This window comes from Pleurodeles waltl, chromosome 2_2 (assembly GCF_031143425.1).
Source record: "Pleurodeles waltl isolate 20211129_DDA chromosome 2_2, aPleWal1.hap1.20221129, whole genome shotgun sequence".
NCBI lineage: Eukaryota > Metazoa > Chordata > Amphibia > Caudata > Salamandridae > Pleurodeles > Pleurodeles waltl.
In genome coordinates, this window is record NC_090439.1 from 837,870,348 (window position 1) to 837,888,323 (window position 17,976).

General features: G+C 38.8%; 1 protein-coding gene across 3 annotated transcripts in view; it reads right to left on the minus strand.

The window, feature by feature from the left end:
- Positions 1–17,976, minus strand: part of RUNX1T1 (RUNX1 partner transcriptional co-repressor 1) — a 149,988-nt gene that overhangs the window by 29,819 nt on the left and 102,193 nt on the right. For all 3 annotated transcript variants that reach the window (XM_069220464.1, XM_069220463.1, XM_069220462.1), the window contains exons 4-6: positions 17,690–17,779; positions 7,651–7,832; positions 1,996–2,246 (exon numbers count right to left, since the gene is read on the minus strand). In XM_069220464.1, the coding sequence (XP_069076565.1) occupies positions 1,996–2,246; positions 7,651–7,832; positions 17,690–17,779 (523 nt within the window). The remainder of the gene's footprint in view (positions 1–1,995; positions 2,247–7,650; positions 7,833–17,689; positions 17,780–17,976) is intronic.

A 17,976-nucleotide genomic window follows, 5' to 3' on the forward strand; every position in this document is an offset into this window, starting at 1 on the left:
ACCGTGGAGATTTGCTATGTGTGGGAGCATGTTTTTTTTTATTGGCCTACAGATCCGTGGATTCTTTGTGTTTTACACTTGGGGTCGGGCTGAGCACCGTGGTAGATCTGCGTATTCATGGATGAGCCAAAAAAAGAAAATTGGCCAATTTGTTGTCCATAAGTGGTCTCTCAGAGACCCCTCCATGTTTCTTATGAGGTCAGGATACCTCTATTCTGACCCCTTATGCTATTTTTTATTTATAATTTCTCCCTGGAGCCCAGATGGGAAACAAAATGGTTGTTACAACTCTCTGTTCAGGTTGTGGCCTGCCAATCAGGGCCCTGCTTTTGGGTTCGGATCTGCGGATACCCGTGTGTACCCACAGATCCATGATGAATCTGTGTCCCTAGATATTTATATATTTTTCTTGTAATAACTTTGAAACTTCTGAACAGCTTTACACTAAATTACACAGAGGGTTCTTTCTGGACCAAGATCTAGGATTCTACCAAATTTGGTACAGATCCGTTCAGTGGTTCGGGCAGTAGTTGTGTCTAAAAATTGCAAAATCCCCATATCCACTGCATGGAGAAAAGTGTTTTGGGACCCTCCCTTTTTCTCTGCCCCTGCTTAATGAATTACCCCAGAACATTCCACACATCACCTAAAGTGATTCGCAAACAAGAATTGAAAAATTATTTAAACCACACCAATGTTATTAGCAATACAAAAAGTGCTTCATCAATGGGGAAAAGCTGTCCTAACTATAACTACCTACTGGCTATTAGCAGTAGGTAAATATCTATCTATCTATCTATCTATCTATCTATCTACATTTAAATATCACTAAATTAATTTAAGTTTTATGCCTTCAACACGCATATGAATGCATTATTTAGGAGTTTTAACATTAGAAAGTTGAACACTGTTGGCACAATAATTACTTTTTTGGTCAGAAACACATGTTATGCAGATAGGAGTGTCAAATATACAGTTTATTGAGAATCTCAATGGCTAGAAAATCAGTGAATAAAAATCTAGAGGTGCACGCAAAGCAGAAGAAAGAAGTCCTGAGAGCCATCCCCAGGCGATTGAGGATGAGTCTGGCATGTATTTTTGTAGGACTTCAAACATGCTTTTTGCATTACCAGCCAAAGATGCACAAATATATCACTCATAGTTTCTTAATCACATGAAATAATTTGTTATCTAGAGAATGGATGACTTCCAAATGCATGTATCGTATTAAAGGGCTTTAGCAAATTTTTACAACATGACAGTGACGGCTTGCTGAGGTTTAGCAGAACAGATGGCCCTATTTTCTTAAGTCATTTTTCAATGTTTTTACCTGTAGGGAACAAAGTAGCGAACAGATGGCTTGGGAATGATTATATATGTATAATCCATGACAGAAACAGTGGAATATGCTGCAAATATATACAGGCATGCAAACACTCTCACATTTACTGTTAGTTATTTCCTATGTTGTCTTCATTCTACTGATAACGTTATGAAATGTTTTCTACTCTGTTGCATGCACATGTAGAGAAATATATTGAATTTAGTCTCTGGTAATTGAATTTGACAGTGTGTAAGTGGTAGCTGATAGAGCTATAACATATACATTTTTTCACCACTGATCATTGTGATACATGCATTATGGTTTTGAAATTGTGAATGTTATTTCCCTGTAATCTAAAAATAATTGACATGGTTTGTTCATTCATTTAAAACTATAGATAGGGAAAGAGGCTGCTGGTTGCCCAAAAGTCAAGGGCATTGTGACTATTAATAAAATGATGATGCTGGACATCTAAAGTAACCCCTTAGAAGCTTACAGTGGTGATGTTCTAGAGGGAGGCACTGATAGTTATAATGATAAAGTACCAAACGTAGACAAATTAAATAAAGCAGGCACAAAGTTGCAACACAAAGAACAAACCTATTTGCTTTAACTAGTTTCAAAAACTTAAAAGTCTGTCAAATATTAAAAGGATTGTACAGTTCCCTTACCAATAGGTCTGTTTCTGTCCCTGAGGTCTCTGTGATTTGGATGTCGGTACGAGTCCCTGTAATGGTGAGCGATGGCCATGTCATCCAAGCGGAAGTGTTGAGGTGGCGGAGGAGTAGGGTGAGGCAGGCCATTGGGCTGATAGGATATGCCGTTATTTGGACTGTACCGCTGGCCGGGGCTAATAGTGCAGGGCCGCTTGCTTGGATGCTCTGAGTGCAAAGGCTCTCTGTCAAAGCCATTTTCTTTGGTTCTGGAAGTAAATGAAAATCGTAGTTTTAAGTCTAGTAGTGCTCATGTAAAATGTTAACCAAACCTCGATCTTTGACCATCGATGCATTTGACATCACAAAATCTTCTTTAGACATCATAGAAAAACAGAGAAAAACATTTGAATGTATCCCCTGGTCGTGCAGAAATGGGACTTCCTTTTTTTCAATCTTAAGTTAAGATTTGCTGATATCATTGTGCACTGATATAAAAGTATGTTAATTGAGCAGTATAACAAGATTGCATGATGTAACAAACAGGATGATGAACTACAGTCAAAAGGAATTATCAGTTTGATTACTGAAACCACTGAAAAATGCAGCTTCAGAAATTGAAGCATAACCCCCCCCAGCCCCACTGTCACAGGGTTGGCGCTCCTAGGCTCTGGCTCATGTGAGATTTCCAAGTTGCTTGAAGTCTTCAGTGAGAGTTAATAGGTGGTGTCACTTTTCTGCTTTCAAATTTCCATGCAGTTAGAGGTTTCCAAAGTTGATACTTATAATGATAGTGGGGAAACTAAATGTACCTGCTAGAGAGGGAGGGAAGGGCAGAGAGCATCTGCAAAATCTAAGCAAAAACTGATGGCATATTTGATCATCATGGCACAGAGAATGACTACATGCTTTGGGATTTCACACGTTTTAAAAGTGCAGCTGAATGTGGATGTGTGAGAGTAAAATAACTGCTGAGGGTTTGTTTAGAGTTTAAAAAAAATCATTGGTCATGTTGCTGGACTACTCATTTTCGTAAATCATGCTCATCCTTTGCTCTATGGGATGGGACCGAGTTTGAGGGTTTAATATAGGCCAGGCTCAATCCAGCAAACCACTAAACCGAAGTCAACATCAAAAGAGGGCAAAAGCATGCTCTAGAGCAGGAATCCAAAGCTCACTCTGTCAAAGGGAGCACAAATGTCCAATAGGACCAGTAAGCAGGCAATTCCATCATCCTCTTCAATGAACACATCATTCCAAAATATGAGAAGAATGGTATTATCAACTGTGCAGGCAGACAAGGATGTGTTAGAGTGACATGAGGAGATGTGGCAAAATCTGCTTGAAACGGAGCTATTATCTGTAGAGAGATGTTCTATTAATTATACCATTTCAAGAAAGTTGTTTTGTTCAGATATACATTGAGTGCCAGTTTCTGAGGATATAAACCTGATCCTTCAGTGAGGAATTGGCTTTTGAATGGCTTTGTTGGTCTGTAATATGCTTAGCAATGCTGTTTCAGCACTTCTAATTCAAAGATACACACTAGGTTTCCGAAGATATTCTTAGCAAATTAGGTGCCAAATCCCTAAAAGTGAAGTGATGGTCGTATAGATTTTAGAGCTGATGGGTTAGATGTAGATGACGATGAATTGGTGCAATGTAGTTTAAGAATAAAACATTGTTATACTAATGCAGCGCCTTAGAAAGCAAACATATTGTATGTGCAAAAGTACCCTACTAAAGAATCAAAATGCATGTGTTCCAAAGTGCCAACTATTCTACATTATATGAAACAGTTACATTTAAAACCAAAAATGTAAGGAAATGACATGAGCATACAGAACCATTCCATGAACTAACTATAATTAGTTAGTGGTGAGTTAATACTCTACTAACTGACCACAACGTAAACATTTAAACAACCCAACAAATTTAGTCATAGTGAATTAACACAATAGTAAAAAGGAAAAAGTGGCGAAGCAGTTCTCCTCCAATCAATCTTCATAGAGCCAATCATGTAAATCGTTTTCATTTTAAAAGTAACTGTTGGTCAAAGTGGAACTGCAACCAAAGAAGCAGTAAAATTAAACACAAAAAGGGTGCTCCTAACATGACATCCTAGGAACAAATTACCGAAATGTGTTTCCACTCATGGCTTTTTTCACCATTTCAGTGAGTGATGGCTCCCAGTGTTATTACAGAAACAGATTGATCCTTTTAATGAGGCTGTTTAATAGACTGCAAGCCCTCACCGTGGCTGCTCAGGCGTGTCAGGCCATATGCACCAAGACAGCATTCAGCAGAACACTTTGATCGAAGACTGCTTTATATTCCATTTCTCACAGATATACAGAAAGTCTACAAAACTAAAAGAATAGCTAGCTTTGAAAATAACACATGCGCATCAAGTGTTAGACGGTGACAATTACCATGTATTTAAAACAGATTTTCTGCTAGTTTCTGCTTTAAATCTATGGTGCTGCTGAATAAGTGGACCTATTTACAAAGGCGTTTTAGAGTACATCAAAAAGTATGTGGAGTACTCTTTGGCCTACTTTAACACATGTTTGTAAACTAGTGCAAAAACTACTAATAATGATAACATTCATATACAAGTTGGGATTTGGATGTTTCAGGACTCATTCACAAAGGCATGTAAGAGTACACAATAGAGTACTCAAGTTGTACTATCTCCCATGCTCATAAATGTTTTTGTGAATTGACCCATAAATGATCAGAAAAAAGCAAATAAATAAATCAAAGAGACAACCATCAAGGATTATGCGAAAATCAATAGGTCATTACTCTCCTGGTATTCATGCACATTTGTTGCGCCTTGCTAAATGCCTACTAGACAAGAAGAACGTTTGTTTTTCTTTAATCAAAGATTGAGGCTCATGTACACAATTGTCCAGACCGTTTCTCTATACAATATTCACAGGGATAGTCACAACAATATATATGGTTTCCAACCATGAAAACAGTGGGTGGAATGAAAACTTAAAACCGATATATTAAAAGAGAGTCATAATAACAAGCATATAACGTTCTTAGTATAAATGTGAGGAGTGGTCCTTAAGTGGCATTCTACTCGTAAATGTCAAAGAACACTATTTGATAAAGCTGAAAATAAACAATTTACAATTACACTTTAGCTACTTTCAATATTACTGTAAAGGCCCTTCTTTAATGACTGCTGATTTTACTACAAAAAAGCATGCCTCTTAGAACAGATGTATTTTTTTAATTTAATCTGAAATTAATCTCTGGAAAGTACATGAATAAGGCAGAATCGTGCATTGAAGCCAGTATATGGGACATTGTGTTAACCATAGTATTTGAGCCGATGGCTGCAGGAAGGCTCATCAGCAGTGATTTCTTGAGCCCAGCACTGATCTGTGCTCAACAGACTTCGATTGAAAGCAAAAGAGAAAAAACATAAAAGGGGTAAAGACGTAGGCAAATGAAGACAGAACAACAGTCACAAATAAAGAAAGCAGGAATGAAAAAGAACTAGCAAGAATTTGATAAAAGTGCAAGGAATATCTTGTGATGGATTTAAGATACATAATTTGGAATCAAAACAACGTAGCTTTGATTTTCAGCACCCTGTACCTTTGGTGGTACTAGCTGTGGGCTTCTGAGCAAAGCTTTGGGCCCCAGAAACGTAGTACTTAGCAAATTAAGCACTGGTTAAAGGAGATATGGAAGGAGTGAGTCCTGATGATAAAAGTTCTTAAATGAATGAAATATTATTTATCAGTCTTTCTTTTCCTTCTACTATCTTAGAACATTATATATGGCTTAGACTATCCACTATCAGCCAATATTACACACATTCAAGAACAAGTCAATACATGAAAATGCAAAGCAAATCTCAGACTTCTGAGAATCTGAATCAACCGAAATAATGCTTCACCAAGCCATCCAGTATCATCTTGGACCCCCGCAGTCCACTATATTAAGACATAAAACAGTTTTTGACTGGTCCTGCATGCATCTGGTCTCTCTCCTCTAACATTCTGTCTTCCCCACATGTTCAACATTACATTGTCGGTGCAGGCATCTCATGTTTTCTATCATGTAATACAATCTGAAGCTGTACATAGGTATAGCTCGTTCAGTGATATATTCTGATTAAGGCCAGATGGTGTTGCCAAGCAAAGAGCAATATTAGAACCATCACATGCCAACGCAAAAGAACATCCTAGGATGCAGGCAATTTAATGGAGGTTGTCACTGTGAGCCAAATACCTTACGAAGAGCCAAACATTACTAGATAGTGAGGACTATACATACAGTACTATGTCAGTGACGCACTTTTAGCTATTAATTATGCTAATCTGGTTGGAGATTGTATTTATGTCAGGGTGCAAGCTGCTCACTTTCAGATTCATGATTGCAAATAGCCTTTACAATAACCAATCTTCACCAGGAAAATCACAAACAGATAGGACAATTCCATTCCATTCCATATATATATATATATATATATATATATATATATATATATATATATATATATATATATATATATATATATATATGTATATATATATGATTTTTGTCTTCAAATGTTGTTACCACTGTTGTTTTGCTCCATTTTCTCAGTCACATCTTATGAAATATTTCATGAGAGATGTATATGCTAGTGTATGCTACCCACGCCCCTCTGGTACATCATAATACATAATCAACACCTTGTGACCATCTCACAATTTTACATTGAAATACACATATTATCCAGTCACTGAAAGTATCCCTAAATTTTCAGTTCCAATAGTATGGTGCTATACTTCTAAAACAACAGTGATGTTTTTTCACATGATCTAGAAACACACCACTAGAATGAGTTCAATGCAGATATGTTGATCAACATCAAACAATTACCAAAATTGTGTTTATGACCACTGACCAAGTTTGCAACAACTCATAATTTTCAGATAGTTATTAGGTATTGGCCAAATTAAGCTTTAGTGTCCTCATCCAAACCAGATGCACAATGTACAATGAGAGACCCGAGTAACACTAGTATAACAAACAAGTTGAATCTTTGTTGATCTGAAGAGGAGTGCTCATACAAGTACTGACTATAAAAAGGGCCATGGCGAAGAGTTGGATATCATTCCTACAGGTTTCGATGGACTAGTGAAGTATTGGTAGCAATTGGGTCTAACTAGCATCATTTCGTGGCAACAACTTTCAAAATATTTTTTCACTAACCAGAAATGTGAGCTCCTAAAGCGAAACAGATGGGAATCACAGCTGTTAAAAGGTGTTCGTTGGCACAGACTGAAAAGGTGAATTAGTAATTGACACTTCCGGCCTTTATTTAGAGTTTGGTGCATGGGATATTCCATCAACATGTGGCGGCCATCCCGTCCTCTGTATTACAAGTGTCATGGTATATAATGCACTTGCAATACAGTCGATAGTATATCTGCCACAATTATGATGGAGTGCCCATCCACAAAGTGCTAAATAAAGCCCTAGAGATTTATCTATAAAATTACATGTACATACCATAAAAGACAGATATCAGAGATGAGTGATTCTTAACACAAATAATATTTTTGAATGGACGCCGACGTGATAATACATTTCAGCTGTATCCGCTGCAAAATCAAATTTGTAATCATATTTCAAATATTGCTATTCATTTTAAATTACCGGTCTGGAGTTCGCCTTTTCCCGTTTTCATTCACATCGAGAAGCAGCTCTGAGGAGTCCACGGGTGAGGTCGTGCTGGCATCCAGAAGCAGCTGCTCATGCTGAGCGAGGTACTGGGCGGGGTTCTGCTTGGCCAGCCTTGCGCAGTGCAGAAGCTCCCGCTGGAGCAGGGGTAGGTTGGCCTGAGAATGCACACCATGAATAAAAGGATCAGCACCCCAATAAACAAAGTCAAAGCCTCAATGCATTGTGTGGAGTTCATAAAACTGAATTCTTGTCTCCACTCAGTTGTTTATAGAGGTGGACGAGCCAACAAATTAACAGAGAGAGCCAAGCCGAGCTAACGGCCTGGCTTGGCTCGAGGAGACCATGCATGAGCCAATCCATAAAAATATTTGGCATGTAAATCATGCAACATGGATAAATATGATAACATCTCTTCAAAATTCAAAAAAAGTGTATTTCATTAACATGTGGATGCATTTCAGCTTAGTATGTCAGATGATATCACTGTGCGTGAGGTGCTTATTAGAAGGGATAGATTTTACTCATGAACTTACGAAACATGCCTGGCCCTGCCTTGACAACAAAACCATTAGTGAACTAAGAGGCAAGTCAGTTATTTGCATTCTATATGCAGCCTAGATTCACATTATATATGGAACAAGGTTATAGTCTATAAAATCAAACACCGGGGTTTCACACAGCCCACATCCTGCCCTCACGTATTTGAAGGTGCTCTCATTTGAGATAACGAAAAAAAAGGCTTAGTAAAATATCTAAGTAATATCACACAGTTTAGGCAAGTTGAGAAACCAAGATTGATGGCAGGTGTTCGTGTTTCACACTGTCCAGTAGAGGGAACCTTTTCTCTACTTTTTAAAATTAAAGATTTATGCTTTGTTTTAATTTGTGATGCATGAGGGAAGAGTGTGAGTGGCAAGCACCACCCGTATGAAAGCTTGGCTTTCATCGGGGACCTTGAGCTGAGCCAGAGCAGGGCATCTGGATTGAGACCGCCTCTAGTTTTCAATGGCTTTTCTACCTCTAGCTGTTAATGGTAACACTTGGCAATGGACTGATACGTTAAGTTGCCTTGATAGCCACAGTTTAAAAAACAGACCCTTTATCCACCTCCACAGAGAAACACTTGAGATCACAGTGACTCTGAGTGACCCTCTTGCACATATTCAGATGGAATATTAGGTCTGAGCATTTAGAAGAAGGTGCCTTCTGACAAGCATGTGTGCCAGTGTCTGCAAACAAATAGCACCTCAACCTGGATGATGGTAGTAACATTTCACAAACATCATCCAAAGGTATATGCAATAGTGTGTAAAACTTCAGTACCCATTAAATAAGCTGATATGTGAGGTTGAGAAATATTAACATCTTCTTATTCCATTAGTGTGTGCACCAATAATGTAGTAACGGGAGTTAGAAATGGGGAGATCTGGGCAGCTTTGAAAATCTGTGGTGGAAAGAGAAGTCCTAATATAATGCACTTTCATATTGTTTATATTTAAGGGAAGGACTTTGCTTTAAAATGTGCTTTTTTACCTCAGCTTCTTCCCATTAATAAAACTGCAAATGAAGTCTGTGTGGGCTTGGCAGATGGCAACTGTCCCATGGCAAACACGAACGTATATAGGAAATATGTTGTAAGTTATTGACATTAGTAAGTGAAGTTTGATAGCTTAATAACAAGTTAATGTGCTATTCCTATATATTGCCATCGTTGAGTGAAGGAAGGCTCCATGACTAACAATAGGCAACACCTCAAGTGAGTCATGGTGTCCCTCTACTCGACCCCTCCTTCAACAATGGTAATGAAGACGATATTATACTCAACACATCTGCATATATGGTATATGCCAAGGTGGTAGTCATATTATGGTCTGCATTTGTGCATATATGGCTTAGTCAATGATGTTTTTGTTATGTATGTTATAAAAAACGATTTACCCAAAACCAGGATGAAAGGGGTGAAATTCATACAGAAAGGTGCAATCACAATAAAAATACCTTTTGACTATTAACAGATTTGTTCCCCTCTGCAAAGTCATTGTGGAGGTAGTAAATTGTCTTTTTCTCAAGTCAATTTTACCAACTTTGCAGGATTTTGGATTAACATGGGACTACAGAACTTAATATGTGAATGTGCATGTATTACTACAGTTACTCTAAATAACATGTTATTGGGCCACATTTACTTTTTGCCTTCTTAGAGAGAGAGAGTGTGTGTGTGTGTGTGTGTGCTGTAAGAGAGCAGATAGGAGCTCCATGCACTTTTGTACATATCACTTTAAAACCAAATACATCTCATCTCTTAGTGAAACTGAGAATATTAACGTGAGGAGGCAGATTTAGTTATGCAGGCTCAGAGACACAAATTCCTGAATGGTAATTAGGAAAATTGACTCATGTGCTGGACATGTTGTGTGCAGATGTCTTTTGGCAAGGCCTGGTTGGCGTGCCGCCAGGATCACCCTTAATACATTCAGTAGAGCAGTTACGAGCATGAACCAGAGAGTTTCTGTAGTTATAGCTGCACAAATGGGCATAGAATCACAGGGGCTGCTGGAGTGCAAATTGGAGTAATGCTTGACTTTCCTTTAAAAATTTTATAAAACACCCTGTGTAAAAGCATCGAACACTTTGAAGCCTAGAAAAGGTTGCTCTGATGTGGTCAGAAACAAATGATTACCTCGATTTTGCTGGGAGGCTCACAATCTGCTGCTGGAGAAAGAGAGTTCTGGATAATGTCTATTTTCCTTCATTTCCTAATCTATGCTCCCTGATGCAGCAGAAACACTAATGGGAAACATAAAGGCCATGGCTTCCAAAGTCGAACGTATGGATGACACAAGAGAAAGCCTTCAGTTTGGAGCTTGGTTTAATTTAGTGATTCCATAGACATCTTCTTTCAATTTAAGACAATATGGTAATACAAAGCAATTTTGTTTGTTCTAATTCTGGTGCCAGATTAGGTAATTAGAATGGTGTCTAATATCCTTCCAGTAAATGTTTCGCTATAAAAGCACAATGGAGTCGAGGGTCTGCGGGTTACATTAGCTTAATGAAAACAAGACTTTAATGCATATTGTTACAGCTGCGTTTGGATGCACTTATTAAGGGCCGTGTTCCCACAACCATATGGTTTTTGTCATTAATGTCTCCTTTGAGGAAAAGTACTAAAATTAGACAAAAAGTTTCATCTTTGATTTCAGTGATCCAAACTAAATGATATGGGAAGCATATGGTGTGCAGGAGTGACAGAAGAATCGGGAAGTGTCCTCCGAGCAATTTATTTTTTCTGCTGGCAGCTTGACCCTGGAGGGAGCCATTTTTACAGGCAAAGAAACCTATGATACTTACACAGGAAATTCCTTCCATATGATAAAACTGACAAAGAATAAGCGTCCCAGGATGTCAAAATTATTTGCTACAGATAGAGCGGCCAGAGCGAGGGAGATGCATGGCCAGAGATGCAGTAGAAGAGAAACGGAAAGACTCAATGAGGAAAAGACAATGATTAAGTTATAGGAGTGTAGAGATGCATATCCCATTGGGCGAACATTTTTAGTTTAGGAATTTAACTGTTTGCAAGTCCTAGGTGTAAAGGTTCAGAAACACAAGTGTGATCAGCCTTGCAATATTAGTGCTGAACGCAGTGTTTCATTCTGCACTCCTAATTCTGAATTGGAACTATAATGGTCAACAACTATTCCATTTGTAATTAACTGTTGTGAACCCGATGGCAATGAGCTACAATTATGTTGAAGAGGTTTGCAATGGCTAACACCCTCATCAATGTTTTCTTACTGAGCGCCTGCTCTGATCACCCACTGAGCTGTTGCAGTTCTGAAGTGGAGAGTTTGCCCCATTAAAATGAATTGAGATGTATGTTGTAAATAAGTATTGGAAATTAAGGCTGAAAAAGAAAATACAGTAAAAATGTGATAATGTTCTTTTATGTCGTGTTTATATGGTTGTGAATAAAAACGACCTGAGAATTGTTATATTCTCTATTACAGGAAGGTTTCAGTCTGCTTTGTCTCCTGGAAGGTTGAGGGGCGGGCGACAGAAGATAAGTACGCTCCTTCAGGGGAGAGGATTACAGATTTGGAACCAGTGTGAATTATTTTGCTATTTGGTTGAAGGTCTCGGTATGGCCCCCCACCTGTGAAGTGGTCACTGCCCACTGGCCCTCCACCTGTGAAGTGGTCACTGCCCACCCATGCAACATGGACAAACGTAGCCATTTACAACAGGCCCGTGTGACTTCCATTAGCATCCTTGGAATGTGTCCCTAACATTCATTAAAAGGGGTGGGAAGTGGAAGAGTGGCCACAAGGACTGGGTTCTCCTCACAGTGATATCTGATGTCTCCTATCAGCATCAAATTTTGCAGCAAAATGAACTTTTGTTCAATACAATATTTGCATATGGGCCATGTTCAGAACTGAAGGCGCCTACAATAAAGAATTGTGGTCCCTATTGACCTGATGACAACAGTAATGGCAGCTTCCATCAACTGAAGGTAAAGTTTGCTTCAGTCAACAGCTTTCGCAGCTTGATGGACCAAAACAACAAAATCCTTGATGGGAAGTGCATCTAAGGATACTTAAGGAGTCTACCATATCTTATGAAACATCAAACAAGTAATGAAGATTGAAAGTGAGAATCCTCTACAGTCACCTCACGATGATGATGGAGCCAGCTGTGTGGGTTATAGTCTCTTTTTGCAAAGGAGATAACATTTATTTTTTTTGCCTTTTTTGGATCTTGTGACATACCACTTTATTCTACAAATGACATTATACTAACATGTAATCTTTCTGGGTGATTGTCTGGGGATTCTGCACTACAAGACTGTTCCCTGGAGGTTATGTGATGAATGAGACTTCTCAGACTTAAACTTAATGTGGAGGAAAAATCCTTATTGGCGAGGGCACTGCTGATCCACCAAACCCTTTTCTCTGGCCATTTTACTTTGGTCCCTGTTTCCCCCTACTTCAGTGATCAAAATGTGCAAACTTTGAGAGATCTCCCCTTTGTCTCCTTTGACATCTATGGTGCCTCACTGTCTGTACTCACTGGATTGAGGTTTGAATACTGTAACAGTGCCTACTTAGGCATTATACCATCTTGAGTCAGCCTTAAATCTTTAATCACACTGCCAGCCTCATCTATTCTTCTCTATATTTTAGTCACACATCACCTCTTTTGCAATAGAATACTTAGCTACTGTTCCATGCTAGGACCTCTTTTAACAGCCTTTGTATTGTACCTTAGCCAATAAAATGCTTATTTTCCTCTCCGATCACCTTTACGCTACTCTCTTAAGAGATAACTTTGCTAACCAGTCTTTCACTTTAACAAAGTTCATTAGGAGAGATGCTCTTTTTAGGTCTCAGCCTAACAGACAGCAAAACTGTCTGATTTGCTAAAGACATCTTGGGGACATTCAGAAAGTTGACCTAGAAATACATTCAGCCTGTTGTTTTTGATTGACTCTGTGGTTTGTAACTCACATTTTCTTGTTTGCTACTTGCTGGTTGCATTTGTTCTAGGCTGGCCAGCTTGAGTTTGGTCCTTCCCTTGCCCAAACTTTATTCACAGAATCCTTCTGAGTGGTCCCTTACAGTAAACAGGGCTGTAAATCTTGTTCTTATCTTGTCATATTTGCTGTGTATTCAAAGACAAGGTCAAATGACAGGCACTGTATTCCAAGGGTGTTTTGTTTACCCTTTTATCTCTGACTTCAAAGTGAGAGGATTAATGTGACACTCTTGCTAGAAAGTGGGGTTAGAAAGAGTTTTCTTCTTGCAAATAACGACATTTAACTTGGCTGTGTAAGTATTTCAGAGCATATTGGAATTATGACCACACAAATGAGGCACATTTTTTGGTAATTTCTGAAGGGTGTTGGAAACAAATACTTTAATATGATCAAAATGATTCATTAAACTAGTTAACACAATTTCCACACATTTTCTTCTGTGCGCTGGATAATTTTGTTAGTAAAACTGTATGTCTGTGCAAATGTAATGGTTGTTTCAATTGAAAATGTGCTATCTGTAATGGCAGTGTGCTACCACACCATGAATACTCCACTGCACTCTACTTTGCACGGCTCCACACCACTGCACCCTACTCTGCACCACTCCACTGCACTCTGCACCACTCCACTCTATGCCACCGCACTCTACTCCACATCCCGCTATGCCTTTCTATTGTACCTTGTACCACTCTACTCTATGGCAATGCACTCTTTGCCACTCAACATCACTGCACTTTTTGCCACTGCACTCCAGTCTAGGCCATACCAACCTCCTCTGCACAACTCCACTACACACCGTTGTACTCTATGATGCTCTGCAACACTGCACTCAATGCCACTGCATTCAATGACAATACCCCATACGCCAAAGCACTTTACTCTGAAACACTCAACTATATGCCTCTACACTTTATGCCAATCCACTGTATGCCACTCTAATCTACTCTGCATCACTGCACTCTATGCCACAGCACTCTACACCACTTTACGTCATTACACTCTATGCCACTCTATCCTACACTACTCAACTCTACACCACTTCACTCTACTCTGAAACAATTTACTCTACACCACTGCACTCTATGTCACTCTATCCCACTCTCTTCAACTCCACTCAATGCCTCTGCACTCTATGCCACTCTATTCTTAACCACTGCACTGTTCGCCAATGCACTGTCCACAACTGCACTCTATGTCACTGTACTCTAACCCGTTGCATGCTACTCTACAACCACTGCTCTCTACGCCAAACTCCTCCACTCTTCTCCACTGCATTCTGACAAACTACTCTGCAACCCTGCACTTTCTGCCGCTGAACTCTACATCTCTCTACTCTACTCCATACCGCTACACTCTCTGCCACTGCACTGTATGGCACTATACTCTACTCTGCACCACTCTAAGCAACTCTACTCTGCACCACTCTATACCACTCAACACTACTCTATATCACTGCCCTCTGCATCACACAACTCTACGCCATCCCACTCTTCATAACTCCATGCCACTCTACTCTATACCACTGTGCTCTACACCATTCTCCTCTAATCTGTGGCACTCTAATTTGCATCAGTCTACTCTGCGCCACTCCATGCCACTTCATTCTGCACTATACTGACGCTGCATTGTAAGCCACTGAATTCAATGCCACTGCACTCCAGACCACTATACTCTGCAACACTCTATGCCAATGAACTCTGCACCAGTCCACTCTACTATATGCTGCTATAGTGTATGCCACTCTACATGACTCCACACAATGCCACTCCAATGCACAGCACTCTCTGCCACTCCACTCTACAATACTCTACTCCACTCTTCAGCATTCCACTCTATGACACTCCACGCCACTCTTCTCCATAACACTAACCTTTAGTCCTGTTGAACAGCAGCCATGCTGTTGTACAACATTGCTAAACCACATTTGCAAACCCAATTTCTCTTACATAGGCAGGACCTACTGGTGTTGCCAATACTTGTTTGTTTTTGCTCCCATTCTAAGGAACTCAATTCCCCTTGACTTATGTAAAAGCCACTCCACCTTTCTTTTTTGCCAGAAACTAAAACTACACTTATCCTATGACCACTTTTTCATTTTTTGCAGTTTTCTTCCTTCTCGAGCCATGAACCCTTAGTGGCAGAAACCCAACATGTAACAGCATGCTTAATATATTCCACATAACATGATGTAACAATTATAACATAACATAATGTAACATAACAAAACACAATTACCAGTTCAATGAGAGTGTACCAAATGGCCCTAGAAATATTACACACTAAATAAAAATCCATTGCTCTGAATATATATGTATTAAACTCTGCCACAGATACTACCTTAAATGCTCCTAATGGCTGTTGCATCATTTCCCATCCATCTTATAATATATGCACTATGAATATTATTGTGAAGAATTCTAACTACAAGACTCATCTCATGTCCTCTTGCTCCAAACACTGTTTCTAATGGAATTCGATCACCTCATGTTCTCTATTTATACCCCTTTGATAGTTAAATGCCTCCCAACAACTTTCACTTCTCTTCCAAAGTATATACCTTCCAGCCTTTGTATGTTCCTGGATGATATTTCTGATGTCAGCAGTGTGTTGTATTGGTAGGCCTTTTCTACTCAGTCCCTAATTTGAGGTTAACCATCAGGAGGTATAGTCTCTAGAACCCAATCCCTTGGATTCCTACACTACCTTGTAACACAGGTTTAAAACATTTGGGATATGATAGTTCCATATGTCATGTCATTTGTGATGGACTCCTATTCAACCTCTCCCTCATTAAACCGTAATAACGATCTCACAGGGTGTTTGTTAAACTGTTTGAAACTCATATTTATGGTTTTAATTTCCTCTTGGGCGTCAACTAAACAAAAGATCTTAGTTAATTTGCAAAGTGGTGTAGATTTTCCTTGGTTCCCTATGCGATTGTAAGGGCACCAGTTGAAACACTCTACTATACCGAGCTGGTCACATCCTACCGCAGAGTAGGCTACATATACCAACTTCCTGAATCACTAGTCATGTATCCACTTCTTACTATACGTCTATGATGGGGCCTTGAACTGAAATGTCTTTCTGATGCATTTCTAAGCAATTCAATGAGTGATCATCTATCGTTCGGGAAAAATGTTAAGTTTCCAGAAGGTGGTCAAAGGAACATATACTTCGAGTTTTGTGTTGAAATATACCATAGTTGTGTGTAATTCGTAGCATTCAAATTTTGTTTTTAAACATTTGTTAACCAACTCATATAAAAATTCCACATGTAAAATTTATCATTTTACTAGGTTTTCCCTGTTTAGAAAATATTGTCTATTTTTAACACCATACTCCATTCATAGAACGCCATTCTCAGGATGACAACGTTGATCAAACTGGCTATTTTCAAAGAAAAGTTTACATCTTGCTAAACACACTTCAATCCTTATAACATTTTAAACAATTCTAATTTCTTCATTACCAAAAGACAGTGAAGCAGAATTACTACGGAACTAATGTGGTAAGACAGTCAAATGTGTTGTATCTTTCTAATGGTCTGTGCAATTGTGAGGAGTAAATTAATCTTTCTATACACTCACAACATAAATCGATGTATAGGATTTCTTCTATTGAGGTTTTCCTTTTGGAATATTTGATCCATTTAAAAGTGTCCCATTTTGAGTAATAAAGATGCTGTTTAGCACAGTACACGGTGACAGCAGAATTACTTATGAGGCAGATTACGAGCTGACCTGTGATAGCAGCGTGGGTATCTCTTAATGACTCAAAATGTGGATATCAAAAGTTGGCCAAGATATTGCTACGTGTTTCCACATGTTTCCTCAATAACCTCTTATACCATACATGAATTCTAGCTTCTTTTGGGAGGTGGAGCTGTGCCTGGGTTTAAACCCACATGCTAAATCCCTGCGCAGTGAATTCCACAAATTTGTAATCCGTTTTCGGTTGAAAATAGGAGTTTACAGTTAGATCGGAATTACCATTTCACTAGTGACAGGCCCTTAAAATGCAATGCAAATAAATATAGGGAGGGCAGGTATCATTTAATTCATTTAAGTGTCCATATTCTAATAGACGTTTAAACAAACTCTTAAAAGTTGAATGCATATCTCTTGGCATTAGTCTCGTTATCGACTGAGCTGAAAGCAGACACCATTTAAAACACTGCTGAGATACCTTTATCTTGAATTACACAAAATGTAACTGCTAGGCAAACTCAAAATTCTGCCAGATAAGAATACTACAGAGATAAATCCCCGGCTATCAACACAAACAGAAATGTTTGAAAATAAAGCATTTACTCTGATGGACGGTCATGTCCATTAAATTCTTCTGAAGAGGTCGTAAATCCAGGATTCGCCCCCCCCTCTTCTCTTTTAAAACGCAGGCCTGCAACATGCATCTGTGACCTAGCAACAATATGGTTTGAAATTGTTTTCGGACCATTGAACTGTGCAATACCTTCAAAAATGGGATGACAAAAGGTCGCAGTGGGAAGTTAGTAGCTTCTTGCAGTTTGGAATGAAATTCTTCAATTGTCAGAGTGGAGTTCTGTGGGATAAAAATACATATTTTTTATCTCTTAGGAATATCTGAAACCACCGCTGATTTGTAAGGAAATTATATCAATGACATTTAATACAAAAAGCACAATTATGTGTGATCCTAATATGATAATTCTGAGCTATGCAAATTTACATAAAGTACACAATTATATACCATCCTACCTTCCTTGCCGAACTCTTTTA